Source organism: Symphalangus syndactylus, chromosome 17 (assembly GCF_028878055.3).
Source record: "Symphalangus syndactylus isolate Jambi chromosome 17, NHGRI_mSymSyn1-v2.1_pri, whole genome shotgun sequence".
Lineage (NCBI taxonomy): Eukaryota > Metazoa > Chordata > Mammalia > Primates > Hylobatidae > Symphalangus > Symphalangus syndactylus.
This window is the reverse complement of record NC_072439.2, coordinates 25,395,501-25,412,797: the sequence shown is the minus strand read 5'-3', so window position 1 is coordinate 25,412,797 and position 17,297 is coordinate 25,395,501. Positions and strand designations below refer to the sequence as shown.

The 17,297-nt window shown below is 41.9% G+C and overlaps 2 protein-coding genes across 3 annotated transcripts in view; one reads left to right on the top strand and one right to left on the bottom strand.

The window, feature by feature from the left end:
• TBC1D30 (TBC1 domain family member 30) overlaps positions 1 to 17,297 on the top strand; it is a 183,823-nt gene that overhangs the window by 20,171 nt on the left and 146,355 nt on the right. The window lies entirely within an intron of this gene.
• Positions 1 to 17,297, bottom strand: part of GNS (glucosamine (N-acetyl)-6-sulfatase) — a 49,048-nt gene that overhangs the window by 11,515 nt on the left and 20,236 nt on the right. For both annotated transcript variants that reach the window (XM_055250914.2, XM_055250915.2), the window contains 4 exons: positions 15,415 to 15,497; positions 14,216 to 14,334; positions 11,830 to 11,933; positions 3,815 to 3,916 (listed from right to left, as the gene is read on the bottom strand). In XM_055250914.2, coding sequence (XP_055106889.1) covers positions 3,815 to 3,916; positions 11,830 to 11,933; positions 14,216 to 14,334; positions 15,415 to 15,497 — 408 coding nt within the window. The remainder of the gene's footprint in view (positions 1 to 3,814; positions 3,917 to 11,829; positions 11,934 to 14,215; positions 14,335 to 15,414; positions 15,498 to 17,297) is intronic.

Sequence of the window (17,297 nt, the reverse complement as noted above, 5' to 3'; positions counted from 1 at the left end):
AGGGGTGAGGCCCAGGCATTAGCATTTTAGTTTCCGAGTGATTCTGATGTCTGACCAAGTTTGAGACTCATGGTCTGTAGGAGTTGTTAAACTTTTTTTGTAAAAGGCCACGGAGTAAATACTTAGGCTCCTGGCTATACAATCTCTGTCACACCTACTCAGGTAGCAGGGAAGCAGCCATCAACAATACATAAATGAATGAGTGTGGCTGTATTCTGATATAACTTTATTTACAGAAACAGGGGTGCGCTACATTTGGCCCACAGGTTGTAGTCTGCCAACTGCTAGTCCAGCAGAACTTTCTGGCTGAAACGTTCTTGATCTTTGCTATTCAATATGATGGCTACTGAGCACATGATGTGCAGCTAGTGCAACCGAAGAAGTGGATTTCATTTTTAATTTAAATAGCCACACATGACTGTTCTAATACATGAGTATTTTATCAGAATAACCTCCAAAAACGAAACATGAACAAGGAAAAGAACCACACCTTAAGTGGCACTTCAAGAACTGTGCAGAGAAATTATACACAGCATAATGATTTTTACCCCTAGAGTGAATCAGTTTTTTTTCTAATTAGAAATAAACTTAATGCTGGGCGCAGTGGCTCATGCCTGTAATCCCAGCACTTTGGGAGGCTGAGGAGGGCGGATCACAAGGTCAGGAGATCGAGACCATCCTGGCTAACACAGTGAAACCCCGACTCTACTAAAAATACAAAAAATTAGCCAGGCCTGGTGGCAGGCGCCTGTAGTCCCAGCAACTCGGGAGGCTGAGCTAGGAGAATGGCGTGAACCAGGGAGGCGGAGCTTGCAGTGAGCCGAGATCGCACCATTGCACTCCAGCCTGGGCAACAGAGCTAGACTCTGTCTCAAAAAATAAATAATAAATAAACTTAATAAGGTACAAAGTTTAAGACTTGTATGAAAAGTTAAAAGACGTAAAATTTCCTCTAACTGATCTATAGGTTAAATGCAATTCCAACCAAAAGCCAACATTTTTCAGATAATCTGAAAAGCTGATTCTAAAGTTTATGTGGAAGATAGGAGCTAGGATCCCCATGAGAACACTAAGCAGAGAGGTATGCCTACGCAAATTGAGACTTTTTAGTTACACAGCTTTATAAGACAAAATGATATTGGCACAGGGATGGACAGATTCGTGGAGCAAAAAAAGACAACTGAGTATCTATAGAGAAAGAAAAAACTGAATCCCTGACTCCTATCTTAGAAGAAAATAAATTTTAGATACATCAAGGACTTGGATGTAAGAGGCAGAGCTATAAAACTTTTAGAAGAAAATATAGGAGAATAGCTTTCTGGCTTCAAAGTTTAGAAGCATCTTTATAAATATACAAAGGACACTAAACATTAAAAGAAACAATATATACATTCAATTCTTGGAGTGCAGTGGTGTGATCTCTGCTCACTACAACTTCCACCTCCTTGGCTCAAGTGATTCTGCTACCTCAGCCTTGCAAGTAGTTGGGACTATAGATGCACACCATCATGCCTGGCTAATTTTCTGTATTTTTTGTAGAGACTGGGTCTTGCCATGTTGCCCAGGCTGGTCTTGAACTCCTGGACTCGAGATCAGCCTGCCTTAGCCTCCCAAACTGCTGGGATTACAGGTGTGAGCCACTGCACCTGGCTCCCATATCTTAATATATGGAAAAGACAAGTCATAATAAGGAGACTATGATATGCAAAAATGCAGAGGCATTTCTCAAGGGAAGAAACACAAAAAGGCATAAATGAAAAGTGATTCCCTGATCAATAACACAATTAAAAAAAACTGGGCAAAGGATCCAAATATGAACACATCTCCAAAGAAGATATATAAATGGCTGACAAACACATGATGAAATGCTAACCACCAACAGTCAGCAGGGAAATACAAATCAAAACCACAGTGAGACAGCACTTCACACCTACTACAATAGAATAATCACAAAGACAGATAATAGCAAGTGTTGGCTCACACCCATAATCCCAGCATTTTGGGAGGCTGATGGGGGAGGATTTTTTTCTTAAAATCTTCTTGGAAAACAAGGGAGGTTATTTTGAGCCCAGGAGTTGGAGATCAGCCTGAGCAATGTAGGGAGACCTCATTTCTACTATAAAAAAAAAAAAAAAAAATTAGCCAGACATGGTAGCTGGTGACTGCAGTCCCAGCTACTAGGGAGGCTGAGGTGGGAGGATCCTCTGAGCCTGGGAGACTGAGGCTGCAGTGAGCTGCGATCAGCAACACTGCACTCCAGCCTGGGTGACGGCGCAAGACCCCATCTCAAAAACAAACAAAACCATTACAACTGCATTATTCTTAATAGCCAAAAAGTGGAAACAGCCCAAATATCTGATGAATGGATAAATAAAATGTGATATATTCACACACACAATGTTATTCAGCACTAAAACAGAACAAGGTACTGACACGTTACAATGATATGATCCTTGAAAACACTAAGCTCACTGAAAAAACCAGTTACAAGAGGCCACATATTATGTAATTTCACTTACACGAAAAGTTCAGAACAAACAAATCTATACAGACGTAAAGTAGATTCGTGGTGGGAATGGGAGCAACAGATCTAATCAATTCCCTGCACCACAATTTAATCAATTCTCTACTAGATATTTGGATTTTCAGTTTTCTCCTATTAGAGTGACTAATGTGCCTGGGGGTTTAGCGTGCTGAAAATGCTCTTAGATTATGATGATGGTTGTACCACTCTGAATATACCAACAACTATTGAATTGGACACTTTAAAAAAATGATTTATTTATTTATTTTGAGATGGAGTTTCACTCTTGTTGCTGAGGCTGGAGTGCAATGGCGCAATTTCAGCTCACTGCAACCTCCACCTCCCAGGTTCAAGTGATTCTTCTGCCTCAGCCTCCTGAGTAGCTGGGATTACAGGTGCCTGCCACCATGCCCAGCTTGTTTTTTGTATTTTTAGTAGAAACAGGGGTTCACCATGTTGGCCAGGATGGTTTTAAACTCCTGACCTCGGGTGATCCACCCACCTTTGGCCTCCCGAAGTGCTGGGATTACAGGCGTGAGCCACCGCACCCGGCCGACACTTTAAATGAGTGAATTGTATGGTATGGGAATTAAGTTGTTAAAAAATAATTCACCTCATTATTAAACAAACAGATGCACAGTAAGACCAAATGCCACTTTTCACTCACCAGACAGGCAAAAGTTAACTTGTATGACTGTTTATGACATGTGTACTCTGAAGTGGTATGTCTTGTTAAACTAACCTCTTGATAAGTTATACTGATTATACTTGTATGAAAAGTATATGAAGTAGTTTCCAAATTCTCAGACTTCTGAAATCTTGGGTATTTTAAAAATCTTTGCCAGTTCAGAGAGAGAGGTCTCCTTCAGTTAAAGCATTTCTGTGATTAGCACTGAAGTAATCTTTTTGCGTTTGTTTTAGCCATTTTTAATTCTTCTGCAAGTTGATTAGCCACTTTTTTTTGCCCATTTTCCCACTGGGATATTAATCTTTGCTAAGAACTCATGTATTTGGACTAATGACTCTTTTTTATATATGTTGCAAATGTGTTCCCAACCTGTCACCTCTCTTTATTTATGGTGGGTGTTCTTAGAGGAGAGCAAAAGAGGGGAGGAAACAACTCTCGATTTCACATGTGGTCTAATTTATTTTAGAAAACTCCTTCCCATCACAAGCTTTTCTGCCCCCCAAATTTAATAGTATTATTTAATATTTAAATGTTTAAGTCTTTACACAACCCAGAATTTATTGCGGTCTTGGCTCAGGCCTGATTGAGGGCGCTATACTTACCAAAATGGGCAATAAGGACATCCCATCCATCTGTGTCTTATTTAGGTCGTAGCCAGCAATGTCCAAAATAGTAGGACCCAAGTCAATGTTGGCAACCAGCATCTATAAGAATGAGGGAAAAACAATCTAGAACACAGCTGGTCTCATTTTCCTTTTCTACCTATACTAAAGTTCTCTTCCCCCCACCCCACCCATGAGACAACAGCAGTTACTATTACCTTTTATACAGCCCATGCTTTGGTCTGTTTCACAGATTCGAATATAACTCTAATAACTTAAAACAAAATATAAAGGCTTATAAGGCTTGTATAATTGTATATCCCCCTGGGAAGTTACATATTTATTCTACCCATTCTGTTATTGATCAAAATGTTTTTTGAAAACTGCTTTGGGACTGCTTTGAGTTTGTTGCAAATCATGAGAAAATGTTGGTCTAATTATTTTATACAAAGTGTCTTACAACTTGATTATTCAGATTAACTAAATTTGACTTCAAATGAACTCCAGACATTTTGGAAGGCCTCAAAAATGGAATGCTTGACATCAATGAGAATTATTAGCTCTTTTTATAGCTTCTCAAAGGGACAACACTGCCAAAATATGTCTGCAACAGGCTGTGAAGGCTGCAGAAAATTTATTCCAAAAATGTAGCAATAAAAGTTTTTTTAAGAGCAACAAACTTAGATGTTTTTAAACATTCTAGAAACTAAAGGCATTGTCCTGTATTTATACTTTGACTTATTTCCTTGGTTATTAGACTATTTTCCTTCTGTAAGACAACACCTCTACAGGGCCTAATCCAGAGTAGCCTAATAGAAATATAAACGGGACCCCATATGTAATTAAAAATTGTCCAATAACCACATTAATAAAAACAGGTAAAAATGTATATATTTTAACCTATAAAAATATCTGAATATTAATATTTCAACATGTAAATAATATTTTTTTAAAAATCAATGAGATTTAACTTTTTGTAAACCAAGTCTTTGAAATCTGGTATTTCACAATAATAATACATCTCCATTTGGACTGTCCACATTTCAAGTGCTCGACAGCCACAAGTGGACAATGCAGGCCTAGACAGAATGTAAGCATAGAAGTCACTTGGTCACAGGCTAGAAAAATCTTCAAGCACTGAAACAATCCATTGGGGGAAACAAAGAGGAAGTGAGAAAAACTGAGAGCTAAAGTTTACTGTGCCAGGCATTTGACATTTATTCTCATTTATTCCTCATCACAGTCCTTGGACACAGTGTTTATAGGTGAAGAAATGAAACACAAGTCACTGGAGCAAAGTTATCAGCTTATAACTGGAAAAGCCATCACTTACTGACAGGAAATAACAGTCTTCAAAACTGTTGAGAACACTTAGATCATCTTAGGAGAGGTCAAACAGGGAGATAAAACAAAACAAAAACACCCCAGCCCTGCCACTTTTAATTTAAAAACAAAACCAAAAGTACAGATATGAAAGGCAAAAAAAAAAAAAAACTTCAGAATATTATCAGGGGCCAGGTTTGCTGATGGCCAGGACAGCTCTTACCGGGCAGAATGATAAATATCCTGGCCCTGAATCAATTAGTCTAACTCTGCAGCTGTCAGGTATTACTGCCCAGAGGCAGACACTTCCGGAGAAAGGCAATCCATATGTTACTCAGTGGGAGAAAAACCTCACACACAAAAAATGATGTCTCCAGGGATGATATAAGACGCACTGTTACAGATAACTTTCCTGGTTCCAAGACCCCCAGGCAAACTGAGCAGCTTGGAAAACAGTCATCAAGTGTGAGTGTCAATATGGAAGAGGTCACAGCAGGAAAGGAGGGTCAGAGAGAGACACCATCTCCAGAATGAGATCAAGACAACAAGCCATCTACAGACCCTGAAGTGTGACTAACAGATCTTCAGTGATACCTATAACATGAATGAGGTGAAGCCAATTCCTCAGATACTACTATGATGTCCAAGGCAGTTTTAAAAGAAAAGAGGAAACATCAAAAAACCCAGAGATATAAAATGGTGACTGTCATCTCACCAAAAATTGCAAGAGCCACCACCTGTATAATGGGAGGCTTGTTCCTTTTTTTGGTGAGGTGGGGGGAAGCTCTTTTTTGTTTTGTTGTTTTTTGAGACAGGGTCTCATTCTGTCACCCAAGCTGGAGTGCAGTGGCACAATCACAGCTCACTGTGGCCTTGACCTCCCAGACTCAACTGATCCTCCTGCCTCAGCATCCAGAGCAACTGGGACTACAGGTATACACCATGATGCCCAGCTAAATTTTGTATTTTTTATTTTTAGTAGCGATGCCATGTTGCCTGGGCTGGTCTCAAACTTCTGAATTCAAGTGATCCGCCTGCCCTGGCCTCCCAAAATGCTGGGATTACAGGCGTGAGCCACTGAACCCAGCCGAGGCTCTTTCTAATGGCATTTTGCTCTCTGGAGAGAAAGGGGTAAGTTCCAGTATAAATCCAAAGTCACTAAGATTCAGCACAAGTACCGTAAGCACAAGTCATTCCACGACTCTTTCTCCCTAGAAATCTGTAATGATCACACTCCCCTAAATATAATGGATAAACTGTCTCCTCTTCTAGAATTTTATTTGAATAAGCAGACAGTTTCAAAATTAGCATACTATATCAGGAGATGGGAGACTTCTAGCAAATACCAAGTATGAATGAAGAGTTAAAAAGAATTATACCTACCTCTGGTTTTTATATAACCAAGAATTTGGAAGGATTCACCCATCAATGTGATGACTGAGAAACACTAGTTTCAGAGTATTGCTTTTGTTAGTATAAACTTAAAAATTCATTTAAGGGCTGGGCACAGTGGCTCTGGCTGGTAATCCCAGCACTTTGGGAGGCCAAGGCAGGAGGATCACTTGAGCTCAGGAGGCCAAGGCTGCAGTGAGCCATGTTTGAGCCACCACATTCCAACCTGGGTGAGAGAGCGCCTATCTCAAACAAACAAAAAATTCATTTACGGATTGGAACAGAAAAAGCTTTGACAAGACCAAAAATATATCTATTTTTTGAGACAGATTTTTTGCCCTGTTGCCCAGGCTGGAGTGCAATAGTGCGATCTCAGCTCACTGCAATCTCCGCCTCCTGGGTTTAAGCAATACTCTCGCTTCAGCCTCCCAAGTAGTTGGGATTACAGGCACCTGCCACCACACCTGGCTAATTTTTGTATTTTTTTTTTGAGATGGAGTCTCACTCTGTCACGCAGGCTGGAGTACAGTGGCACAATCTCAGCTCACTGCAAACCCTGCCTCCCGGGTTCATGCCATTCTCCTGCCCCAGCCTCCTCAGTAGCTGGGACTACAGGCACCTGCCACCACACCCAGCTACTTTTTTTGTATTTTCAGTAGAGACGGGGTTTCACCGTGTTAGCCAGGATGGTCTCGATTTCCTGACTTCGTGATCCGCCTGACTCGGCACCCCCAAAGTGCTGGGATTACAGGTGTGAGCCACCGCGCCCAGCCTCTTTTTTTTTTTTTTTTGAGATGGAGTCTCGCTCTGTCACCCAGGCTGGAATGCAGTGGTGCGATCTTGGCTCACTGCAAGCTCTGCCTCCTGGGTTCAAGCCATTCTCCTGCCTCAGCCTCCCAAGTAACTGGGACTACAGGCGCCAGCCACCACACCTGGCTAATTTTTTGTATTTTTTAGTAGAGATGGGGTTTCACCGTGTTAGCCAGGATGGTCTCAATCTCCTGAACTCGTGATCCGCCTGCCTCGGCCTCCCAAAGTGCTGGGATTACAGGTGTGAGCCACTGCGCCTGGCCTAATTTTTGTATTTATAGTAGAGACGAGGTTTCACCATGTTGGCCAGGCTGGTTTCGAATTCTTGACCTCAGGTGATCCACACCTGCCTTGGCCTCCCAAAGTGCTAGGATTACAGGTGTGAGCCAACATGCCCAGCCAAAAAAATAAATTATTTGATAAATCACACTTTCTCAGGTTGAGAATGTTCTTAGGATTTAAGTATATAAATATCCTAATCAAATGAAAGTCCTTAGAAAACCCTGGCTGTGGTGGCTCATGCCTGTAATGAGGGGAGGAGGGCTGATTGCTTGAGCCCAGGTGTTCCAGACCAGCCTGGGCTGAAACCCCATCTCTACAAAAACAAACAAACAAACAAACAAAAAACAAAAATTAGCTGGGCATGGTGGTGTGCACCAATAGTCCCAGCTACTCAGGAGGCTGAGGTAGGAGAATCACCTGAGCCTGGGAGGCGGAGGATGCAGTGAGCCAAGATTGTGCCACCACACTCCAGCCTAAGTTACAGAGCAAGACCCTGTCTCAAAAAAAAAAATAATAATAATAATTCCTGGGGCTTAAATCAAAGGGTATCATGCATTGAACCTGCTTATTCTTGCTCTGAAAGAATGACACTGTTGCATAATTACTGAAAAGAACAAGATGGCAATGGGCTCTCAGAACACATCAGGTTTCCAGACACCCAAACCCTGATGTTGAATTTCTGTAGAGTTATCAAAGAAAAGGCTCCAAACATACCAGAAAGCACCCCAAATCCATTTAGTGAAAAGCACTGTAACTGCATGAGGAAGTGCAGAATCCCATATCTTGGTTGCTTCAGCTGGACTTGCCCCTCAGTTCCAGCTTTCCTGACAAGGAAGAAGCTGGGGCATCACCTGGTTCCACCTGATAATGGAGGCTTAACATCCTCTTACTTTCACAAAACTAGGGAAACCAAGGCTGATTTTGTCCAAAGCCAACAGGTCGTCTTCCTGACTCCCAGTTCAGTTCTATTTCCCTAGGACGGTGCTGTGTCATTCTAGTTTTCCTACTAACCTTTTCCTTTTTAGAATTCCTTTTGCAGAACTTCTACCACCAAATCTAAAGCTAAACTAGTCAGAGAAGAAAATGTCAATAGCCAATCTTTGACATCTACACATATGACCTTGTCCCATTTCTCCCACACAGCTAAGTCCACCAGTCGGTTAAATGTGCACTGATTGGCTGTCAAGGCTGCTGACAGCTCAGCTCATTATGCCCAACTCACAAGCCTGTGCCACTCACACAGAACAGCTGGCACTGAGACAACTGTGCTGCCAACACATGATGCATCACTCATCGTTTCTGACATTCTTTGTGCCAGGGGAAAGCTGGAGCATTTCATGCTTCTCAAATTACACCTGTCAATGCAGCAGTGTAAATTCTGAGAATGCACAGACTTAATTTTCAGTCCCTGATCTGCCACTTACTTTGCGACCTTGGCAAAATCCATTCAACCAATGTGGATGTTCCCCAGTGTATGTTAGGGGCTGGATATTTTAAGTTTAGATAGTTCCTCTTTTCTAGGACACCCTAGACTAAAAAGGACAAACTTAATAGGGTGTGACAAGTGTGAGGCCAGCTGGGAACATATAGGAAGGGCATCTACCCCATGTGGGAGCAGGAGTATGAAGCGACTTCCCAGAGGGAACCATAAACCAAAGCCCTAAAGGACAATTAATTTGGCCAGCTGAAGGGGGTGCGAGATGGGCATTCCAGAAGGAAGGAGTAGTCACTTGTACAAAGGCCAGGAGGTGACAGAGAAGGTCCACTTAGGAAGTAAAAGGAGTTCAGTACAACTGCTACCTTCTGTCTCTTGAACAAGCCTAGCTTATCCCTACATCTGGGATTTCGCATTTACCATCCTGCTCAGGACACTCTTCCCACAGATCTCTGCACGGCTAAATCCTTCTCAACATCCACGTCTGCTCAAATGCCAAATGCGTAAGAGGCTTTCACTGACCACCGTAGCTTAAATATCTGGTGCTCCCTGACATAAGGATTTAAGAACTGATCTTGTGACCAAGCATGGTGGCTCACACCTGTAATCCCAGCACTTTGGGAGGCCGAGGCAGGCAGATCACGAGGTCAGGAGATCGAGACCATCCTGGCTAACACAGTGAAACCCCATCTCTACAAAAACAAAAACAAAAAATTAGCCGGGCATGGTGGCAGGTGCCTGTAGTCCTAGCTACTAGGGATGCTGAGGCAGGACAATGGCGTGAACCCAGGAGGTGGAGCTTGCAGTGAGCTGAGATCGCGCCACTGCACTCCAGCCTGGGTGACAGAGCGAGACTCCATCTCAAAAAAAAAAACAAAACAAAACAAAACAAAACAAAACTCATCTTGTTTGATTGCTCCTTGCCGTATGCAAGGCTCCTTGGTGTACCATGCTGGCAAAGAAGATAATTAATACTTGTTGACTGAGCTATAATGTAGTGGTTAAGTACACAGACTTTGGAGCCAGACTGCCCCAGTTCAAATGCAGGGCTCTGCTACTTTTTGGCTATGTGATATTCAGCAAATAATTTCTCTGCTTCAGTTTTCCTCATCTGCAAAATAGGGATAACAGTACCTCTATCTCATCAACTGTGAGGATTGAGTAAGTTAAATCAGGTAATACATTTAGAATAGCACCTGTCCTATACTAAACACTCAATAAATGTTAGCTATATTATTGAAATGCCTTCTCAGGAACCAGACTTCACTTAGATTGCTTAGAGAAGGTGAAGTTTCTGATTTTTAACATTTAGATGGCAATGTTAACTTAAAGAAGAAAAAGAACAGTTTTTTCCACAGGCAGCTGGCCGACACATTTCACTATGATCTCATTCAGCCTCCTTCCCATGTGGGCTGAGGTAGCCCTGCTCCTAAAAACAGAACATGGCTGCTGACATGGTCTCCTCTATTAGTTCCAAACACCAACCTCAAGAAAACACTTTTAAGATTTAATGGTCTTCTAAACTTGCTTATCTCCTTTGAAAGAGGAAGCCTGTTTAGAAGGCACTGAAATTTGTAGGGAAAAGTGACTAGCTTTAGGAACATGGGTCTTCAGAGAAAAACACAAAACGTAATTATGAAGGCCATTTTACCCTTCCAAGAGAATTTTAACAGAATTCCATCAAGAGTGTTGTAAAAGGAAATATGTGAAAAACAGACATTTAAACAAGTAAACATCAAGCTCCAAAATTAAACTAAAGTACCCAATATACCCAGAAAGTCTGGCCCATTTAAAAACCCACTTTGCAATTTTAGCTTAAAGTGTGTATTTGTTCATCTTCTTTGGTCTCACAGAACTGGGACTGAAACTGAAATTGTGATATCAGGAAGGAGAGAAGACATAGCTGGTGGAGCCTGTCAATTCTTTTCTCCTGAGTGTTGGAGGACACTAATTTGGATGAAGGTCCTCATGATCGCTAGGAACAAAGTGCCTCAGCGTCAGGTACCACGTTTAGAAAAAGACGCTGAAACTGAATGGGAATGACAACAGAACAATGTGGCATATTATGGCAGTTCTAGGAGAGAAAACCAGGAAAGCAACAAAGCATTCATAAGGTAGAGCCCAGCATAGGGAAAGACTAATTCCTAGAAGACATGTTTTTGATAGCCTTATACTCAAAGCGAGGTCAGGCCAGCAGCAGACATCACCCGGGAGCTGGTCAGAAATGGAGAAGCAGAATCTGCATTTTAACCAGATCCCAGGGGATTCACACACACAGAAAAGCCTGAGGGGCTCTGCTCTACAAGGCAGTGGACCCCAAACCAGGCTGCCTCTCAGAACCACCTGTAAACTTCAAAAGGAAAAAAGGCAGATGCTGGGTCCCTATTCCAGACCAAGTGAGTCAATCACACTCTTTCTGGATATTGCCCAAGCACGTACCATTTTTCTTCTTCAGTTTCGGAGGGCAATTTTGATGCACACCCTCTGTTGAGAGTCACTGCTCCAGAACAAAGTAAAGGTCTAGTCTCAAAAGACAAAGAAAAGCTATGCATCCTAATGAGACATGTATATGTGGGGTGAAAATACAGACATAGAGAGCAGTGGGAAGTTAAGGAAAAAAAAAAAAAAGGAATCATTGTTTCCACTTAAAAACCCTTCTGCTGCTCAGCCCCAGTGGGAAGAGGAATCTAACCAATCTCATCTCAGGAGGAAACACCTTACTTTTTCAGGCAAGTGCCTACTTGTCCACAGCACCAGCTTGTCAGGCACCTACCTTGCTTGTCTGATTTGGTTTGATCCCAGGCCCTCGAACCAACAGTGGAACTTTGATATCAAACTCATACAGCTGTCTCTTGTCTATTGGCAAGGAAAACTGTCCTGAAAACAAAACACACAAGGTAAAGATGGAGCCAAGACAGGAGCCTTGCTCATGTTTTGTTTCACGCATTTAATCCACAGCCCAAACTAAAACAACTTTGTTCTACTGATTCTGGTGTTTTAATAGAAAGCTGAAATTTGCCTGGGTCTCTTGTTACTACAAGGCAGGAAAACAACAAATTCATCTTCTCTAGACAAATGACTAGAAGGGACTCCCTGGCTTATGATAGAACAAAATGAGCAAAAATAATGACAGGAAAGTATTGAAACACAAATACATAAAAAATTATGCATGCTACTCAGCCTCATCACAACTGAATGACGTTTACTCCAAAAACTGTCAAATGAACAAAAACACCTGTCCTGTGTTTCCTGAATAAACTGCATCTCAAAATAACCAAATAATTTGATAAGGGGAAGTTCTTCTCTGAGGAATTTCAGCTAATAAATACAAAAGAAAGGACAGGATTACAAAATCAACATTTTGTAGTTTCTGAGGGAATAATGAATTTAGGCAGCAATCATCAATGGAACAACAGAAAAGCTCATAGGAAGAGCTAAGGCTGAAACCACCTGACCCATCAATCAACACCAGCACCCCAACAACAGTGCAGCCAGATGCCATGGGCCTCATGACATGATGCAACAGGAAGTACACAGCAGCAGGCGAGGATGTACTGTCACCTGAAAATGCAAATTTCTATCAAGTCCCTAATCTAACTACCAATCTATAGGAAATGCTAACTAGAGATGAACAAGTTAAGGCACTATAAGACAGCAGTTAGTCAAATTCAGAATGTGAGACATTCTGATGGACAAAGACCCACTTCTCCCTGTAAATTCATGGCAAATGACAGAGTTAGGAGATATAAGAACTAAAGGTAGTATGTGGACTTTGCCTGCATCTTTTTTTTTTTTTTTTTTTTTGAGATGGAGTCTCACTCTGTCACCCACACTGGAGTGCAGTGGCATGATCTCGGCTCACTGCAACCTCCACCTCCTGGGTTCAAGAGATTCTCCTGCCTCAGCCTCCCGAGTAGCTGAGACTACAGGCATGTGCCACCACACCTGGCTAATTTTTGTATTTTTAGTAGAGAAAGAGTTTTGCATGTTGGCCAGGCTGATCTGGAACTCCTGGCCTCAGGTGATCCACCTGCCTTGGCCTCCCAAAGTGCTGGGATTATAGGTGTGAGCCACTGTGGCTGGCGGTCTGCATCTTGATACATAATAACCAGAGTCAGATGCATAATCCGATGTTGAATCCTGGAGTCATGTGTATGGGAGTTGCTTCAAAACCTTCTAGCAACAAAAGAAAAACACAGGGAGAGTAGGAAGAACTCAAAAGACTGGCCTCATGCAGCTGAAAATCTAAGCTGGATAATGGAGGCTATTTTACTATTCTCTACTTTGAGTGTTTAAAAATATTCACAGGCCGGGAGTGTGGCTCATGTCTGTACTCCTTGCACTTAGGGAGGCTGAGGTAGGCAGATTACCTGAGGTCAGGAGTTCAAGACCAGTCTGGCCAACATGGCAAAAACCCATCTCTACTAAAAATACAAAAATTGGCCAGGCGTGGTGGTGTGTGCCTGTAGTCTCAGCTACTTGAGAGGTTGAGGCAGGAGAATCGTTTGAACCTGGGAGGTGGAGGTTGCTATGAGCCGAGATCATGCTACTGTACGCCAGCCTGGGTGACAGAGCGAGATTCTGTCCCCCCACCGCCCCCCAAAAAAAATCACAATAATGCATTAAATGCCTAAGTGATCTCCTCCTATGCAAGCAAGTCTCAAGTGAATCCCATTCAAGTGGACATTTATATATGTGGATAGAAGAAAACGTTTGCTTTTAACAACAGAAGGTCCAAGTAGAAAGCATGAAAGTCAAGGACACAGAGCTGACTCATCCTGCAGCTTTTGAAAAAAACAAAAACACCCAAAAAACAAATTCCATGAATGGCAAGAAAGTTTTCCCCACAAGACAACCTCCTTTTGGTTTTTCTATCTCAAATGCCTTCCATACGGCCTGCGTCCAACCCATCAAGCTCATGCTCTGCTCCCACTCCTAGAACACCATGTCATCTTGCATGTGAAACAGCAAATAATGAAACCTGGTTTCTCCACGTGGGAATGATGTGGTGCTCCAACTGGAGGGGTCCTAAGGACAAGATCCTCCCTCTGGCATGTCCACAGTTATAAAAAGACTAGAACTCCCTCCCAGGGCTCATTGGGTGAAAAAGGAAAGACATATTGTCAAAGATCACAGCAGTACCTAACCCTGCCTCTGACCTGTGTGATAGCCATTGTCTGAGGTATAGAAGATGTAAGTGTTGTTGAGCTCCCCAGTGAACTCCAGTCTCTTGATGAGTTTCTCCACAAGGTCATCAACTGAGAGGAGAGTTTGCCACCTGGATGTGAACAGAAGGTAGAAATGGGACTTCAGGGGCAATGGCTGAGGTATCACTATCTTGCCAAAAAAAAAAAAAAAAAAAGAAAAAAAAAAAAAAAAAGACACCCCCGTTTAAAAAAAAAAAATCCAAAACACTCTCCCCCAAAACTCAACTCCCCAATCTCCATTCTCTAGACCTTCCCACCGTAAAAAACAGATTAGAAAATTCCAGAACATAATTAATTCATTCCAAAGTTAACTGTTTCCAAAGAAATAAACTCGTTTTTAAATAACCAGTTAGCTTTACTTTTTATGGCCAATAGTGATGAGAGTAGAGACAATCAGAAGGAAGAGTTGTCCATTCTCAGTACTGTGTATTACAGATTAATTCAGATAGGACTGTGCTACAAAAAAGCTTAACATGTTTGAACTAGGAGCTGGCAAACTATGACTCATGGGCCAAAGCTTGCCCACTGTCTGTTTTTATAAAGTTTTATTGGACCACAACCATGCTCATTCATTTACATATTACCCAGGGCTGCTTTTGTGCTACAACAGCAGAGCTGAGTAGTTGTGACAGAATGTATGACCTGCAAGCCTATTAATATTTAATATCGGCCCCTTTACAGAAAAAGTTTGCTTATCCCTGGTCTACACTAAACACTTCCTAAGAGAAAGTAATGGATTTTTAAAAATTGACTTAAGAGAATTTCTTGAAAATTCCAAATGGCAAAGGCAGATATTTTGATCTTGTCTAAGCTTTTCGGTCATTTGTCACATATGACCACGGGCTCTCTCAACCAAGTGACCTTTTCTTTAAAGCAGGAGAAAAAAATTCTACCACATGGTTCAAGTTTGCAATACTTTTGCCAAGTCCTAAAAATGGGCAGTCTAATTAGTACTGGGGTCCAAAGGCCACCTCATTCACTTGAGTGTAAAGGAATCTCTCTGCTTCTGGTGCCCCATCGAAGCTTCTCTCCCACTGACTTGCTTCCCTGTTTTTGTTTCAGAGACAACAATGTGGTGTGGTCCCCTCTTCAGGAGCTGATTTGTAGGGCCTTTAAAACCACTCAGATTGTTATGTAGCAGCAGCTCTTACCTTTTCCTAAATGCATTATCTAAAAACTGTATTGAAGAATTAGTCATTGGAGTCTTGGCTTGCCTAATTAACCAGTGCTTGTTCTAAAATTTAGAAGAAAAAAAATGTTAACACCAAGTCACCACAGTCAAACAAACTACTGGATTACTAGAGTAGATAATAAATAGAATCATTTCACTCATGCTTCAGCAAGAAGGAACTAACTGGAACTTGTTTAAGCAATTTCAGACCTTCTCTCCCCTCCTGTGTTCCTAAAATAGAAATTTCTGTAGATTAACTCAATCTCTCATTCTTCAGCTTCCCAGCACCTCCCAAACCATAAAAGGTCTTGGCTTCTCTATTAGCAGCATTAAGAGATTTTAGAGGTTGTCACTGGGAAACTACTAGCTAAAACGAGATTACATTTACAACTCTGATCTTATGCCTTTGGTCTACTACAATTACAAAATGGGCAAATAACTTTACCTTCCTCTAAGTTGCTTTTTTTTGAGACAGAGGTAGAGGTTGCATTGAGCCAAGATCGCACTACTACACTTCAGCCCAAGCCCAAGCTGGAGTACAGTGGCACGATCTCGGCTCACTGCAACCTGTGCCTCCCGGGTTCATGCGATTTTCATGCCTCAGCCACCTGAGTAGCTGGGATTACAGGCATGCACCAACATGCCTGTCTAATTTTTGTATTTTCAGTAGAGATGGGGTTTCCTCATGTTCGCCAGGCTGGTCTTGAACTCCTGGCCTCAAGTGATCCTCTTGCCTTAGCCTCCCAAAGTGCTGGGATTACAAGCATAAGCCACCGCACCTGGTCTACCTTCCTCTAAGTTTTGCCCAGCCAAGATATCAGTCACCCTAGATCCCAAGGAAAAATCTTATTACAGCAATTTCCTAAAACTTCAAGTCTAAATCTGGAGGGCCCTCCCATTTAAACAAAGACATCCCTATAGACTATTCTCTCTATTCGTAAAACCCTAAGCCACCAGATCTCAAACTATGCTCCTCAAAGTGTTATTAAGTTTGAGAAATGCTATGCAGCATATTCTCCTGCTAGAAATTCACATTCAATCATGAATAACTCTGAGAAGTCCTGTAGCAGAGTGACTTATGTAACTCAAACTTTCCAAACTTACTTGACCATGGGAACTTTTTATTAACTTCTTTTGGAACACAGATTGAGAATGGTCCTATTTTACTTTACTTTTATTTGTTTTATTTTATTGAGATGGAGTCTTGCACTGTTTCCCAGGCTGGAGTGCAGTGGTGCAATCTTGGCTCACAGCAAGCTCCGCCTCCCGGGTTCACACCATTCTCCTGCCTCAGCCTCCCAAGTAGCTGGGAGTACAGGCGTCCACCACCACGCCTGGCTAATTTTTTGTACTTTTAGTAGAGATGGGGTTTCACCATGTTAGCCAGGATGGTCTCAATCTCCTGACCTCATGATTTGCCTGCCTTGGCCTCCCAAAGTGCTGGGATTACAGGCATGAGCCACCATGCCTGGCCAGTCCTCTAATTTAAAACCCAGTTCACTCAGCTTTGAAACTGTATTTAACAAGCACATGCCTATAATGTGCCAGGCAATATGCTAATTGTTTCTATGTACTTGAATTCATACAGTAGTTCCATGAAGCATCAAGAGCTCCCACTTCACATGAAAAAATGAAGTTAAGCATCATGCTCATGGTCTGTACTGAGCTAGAAAGTGGTAGTTCTGAGTTTGACTTTATGACTCATTCTTTCTATAACTTTACAAGCAATTACAATTTCTGGATAACAAACCTGAGGCAATGCAGGCCTTCTGTCTTTGAACCAGGGAACTGTCTATACACCAAGCCAAGGGAAGTATAAGTAATTGGCACATGAGGCAAATATATGGGTTGTTGTGGCTCTTA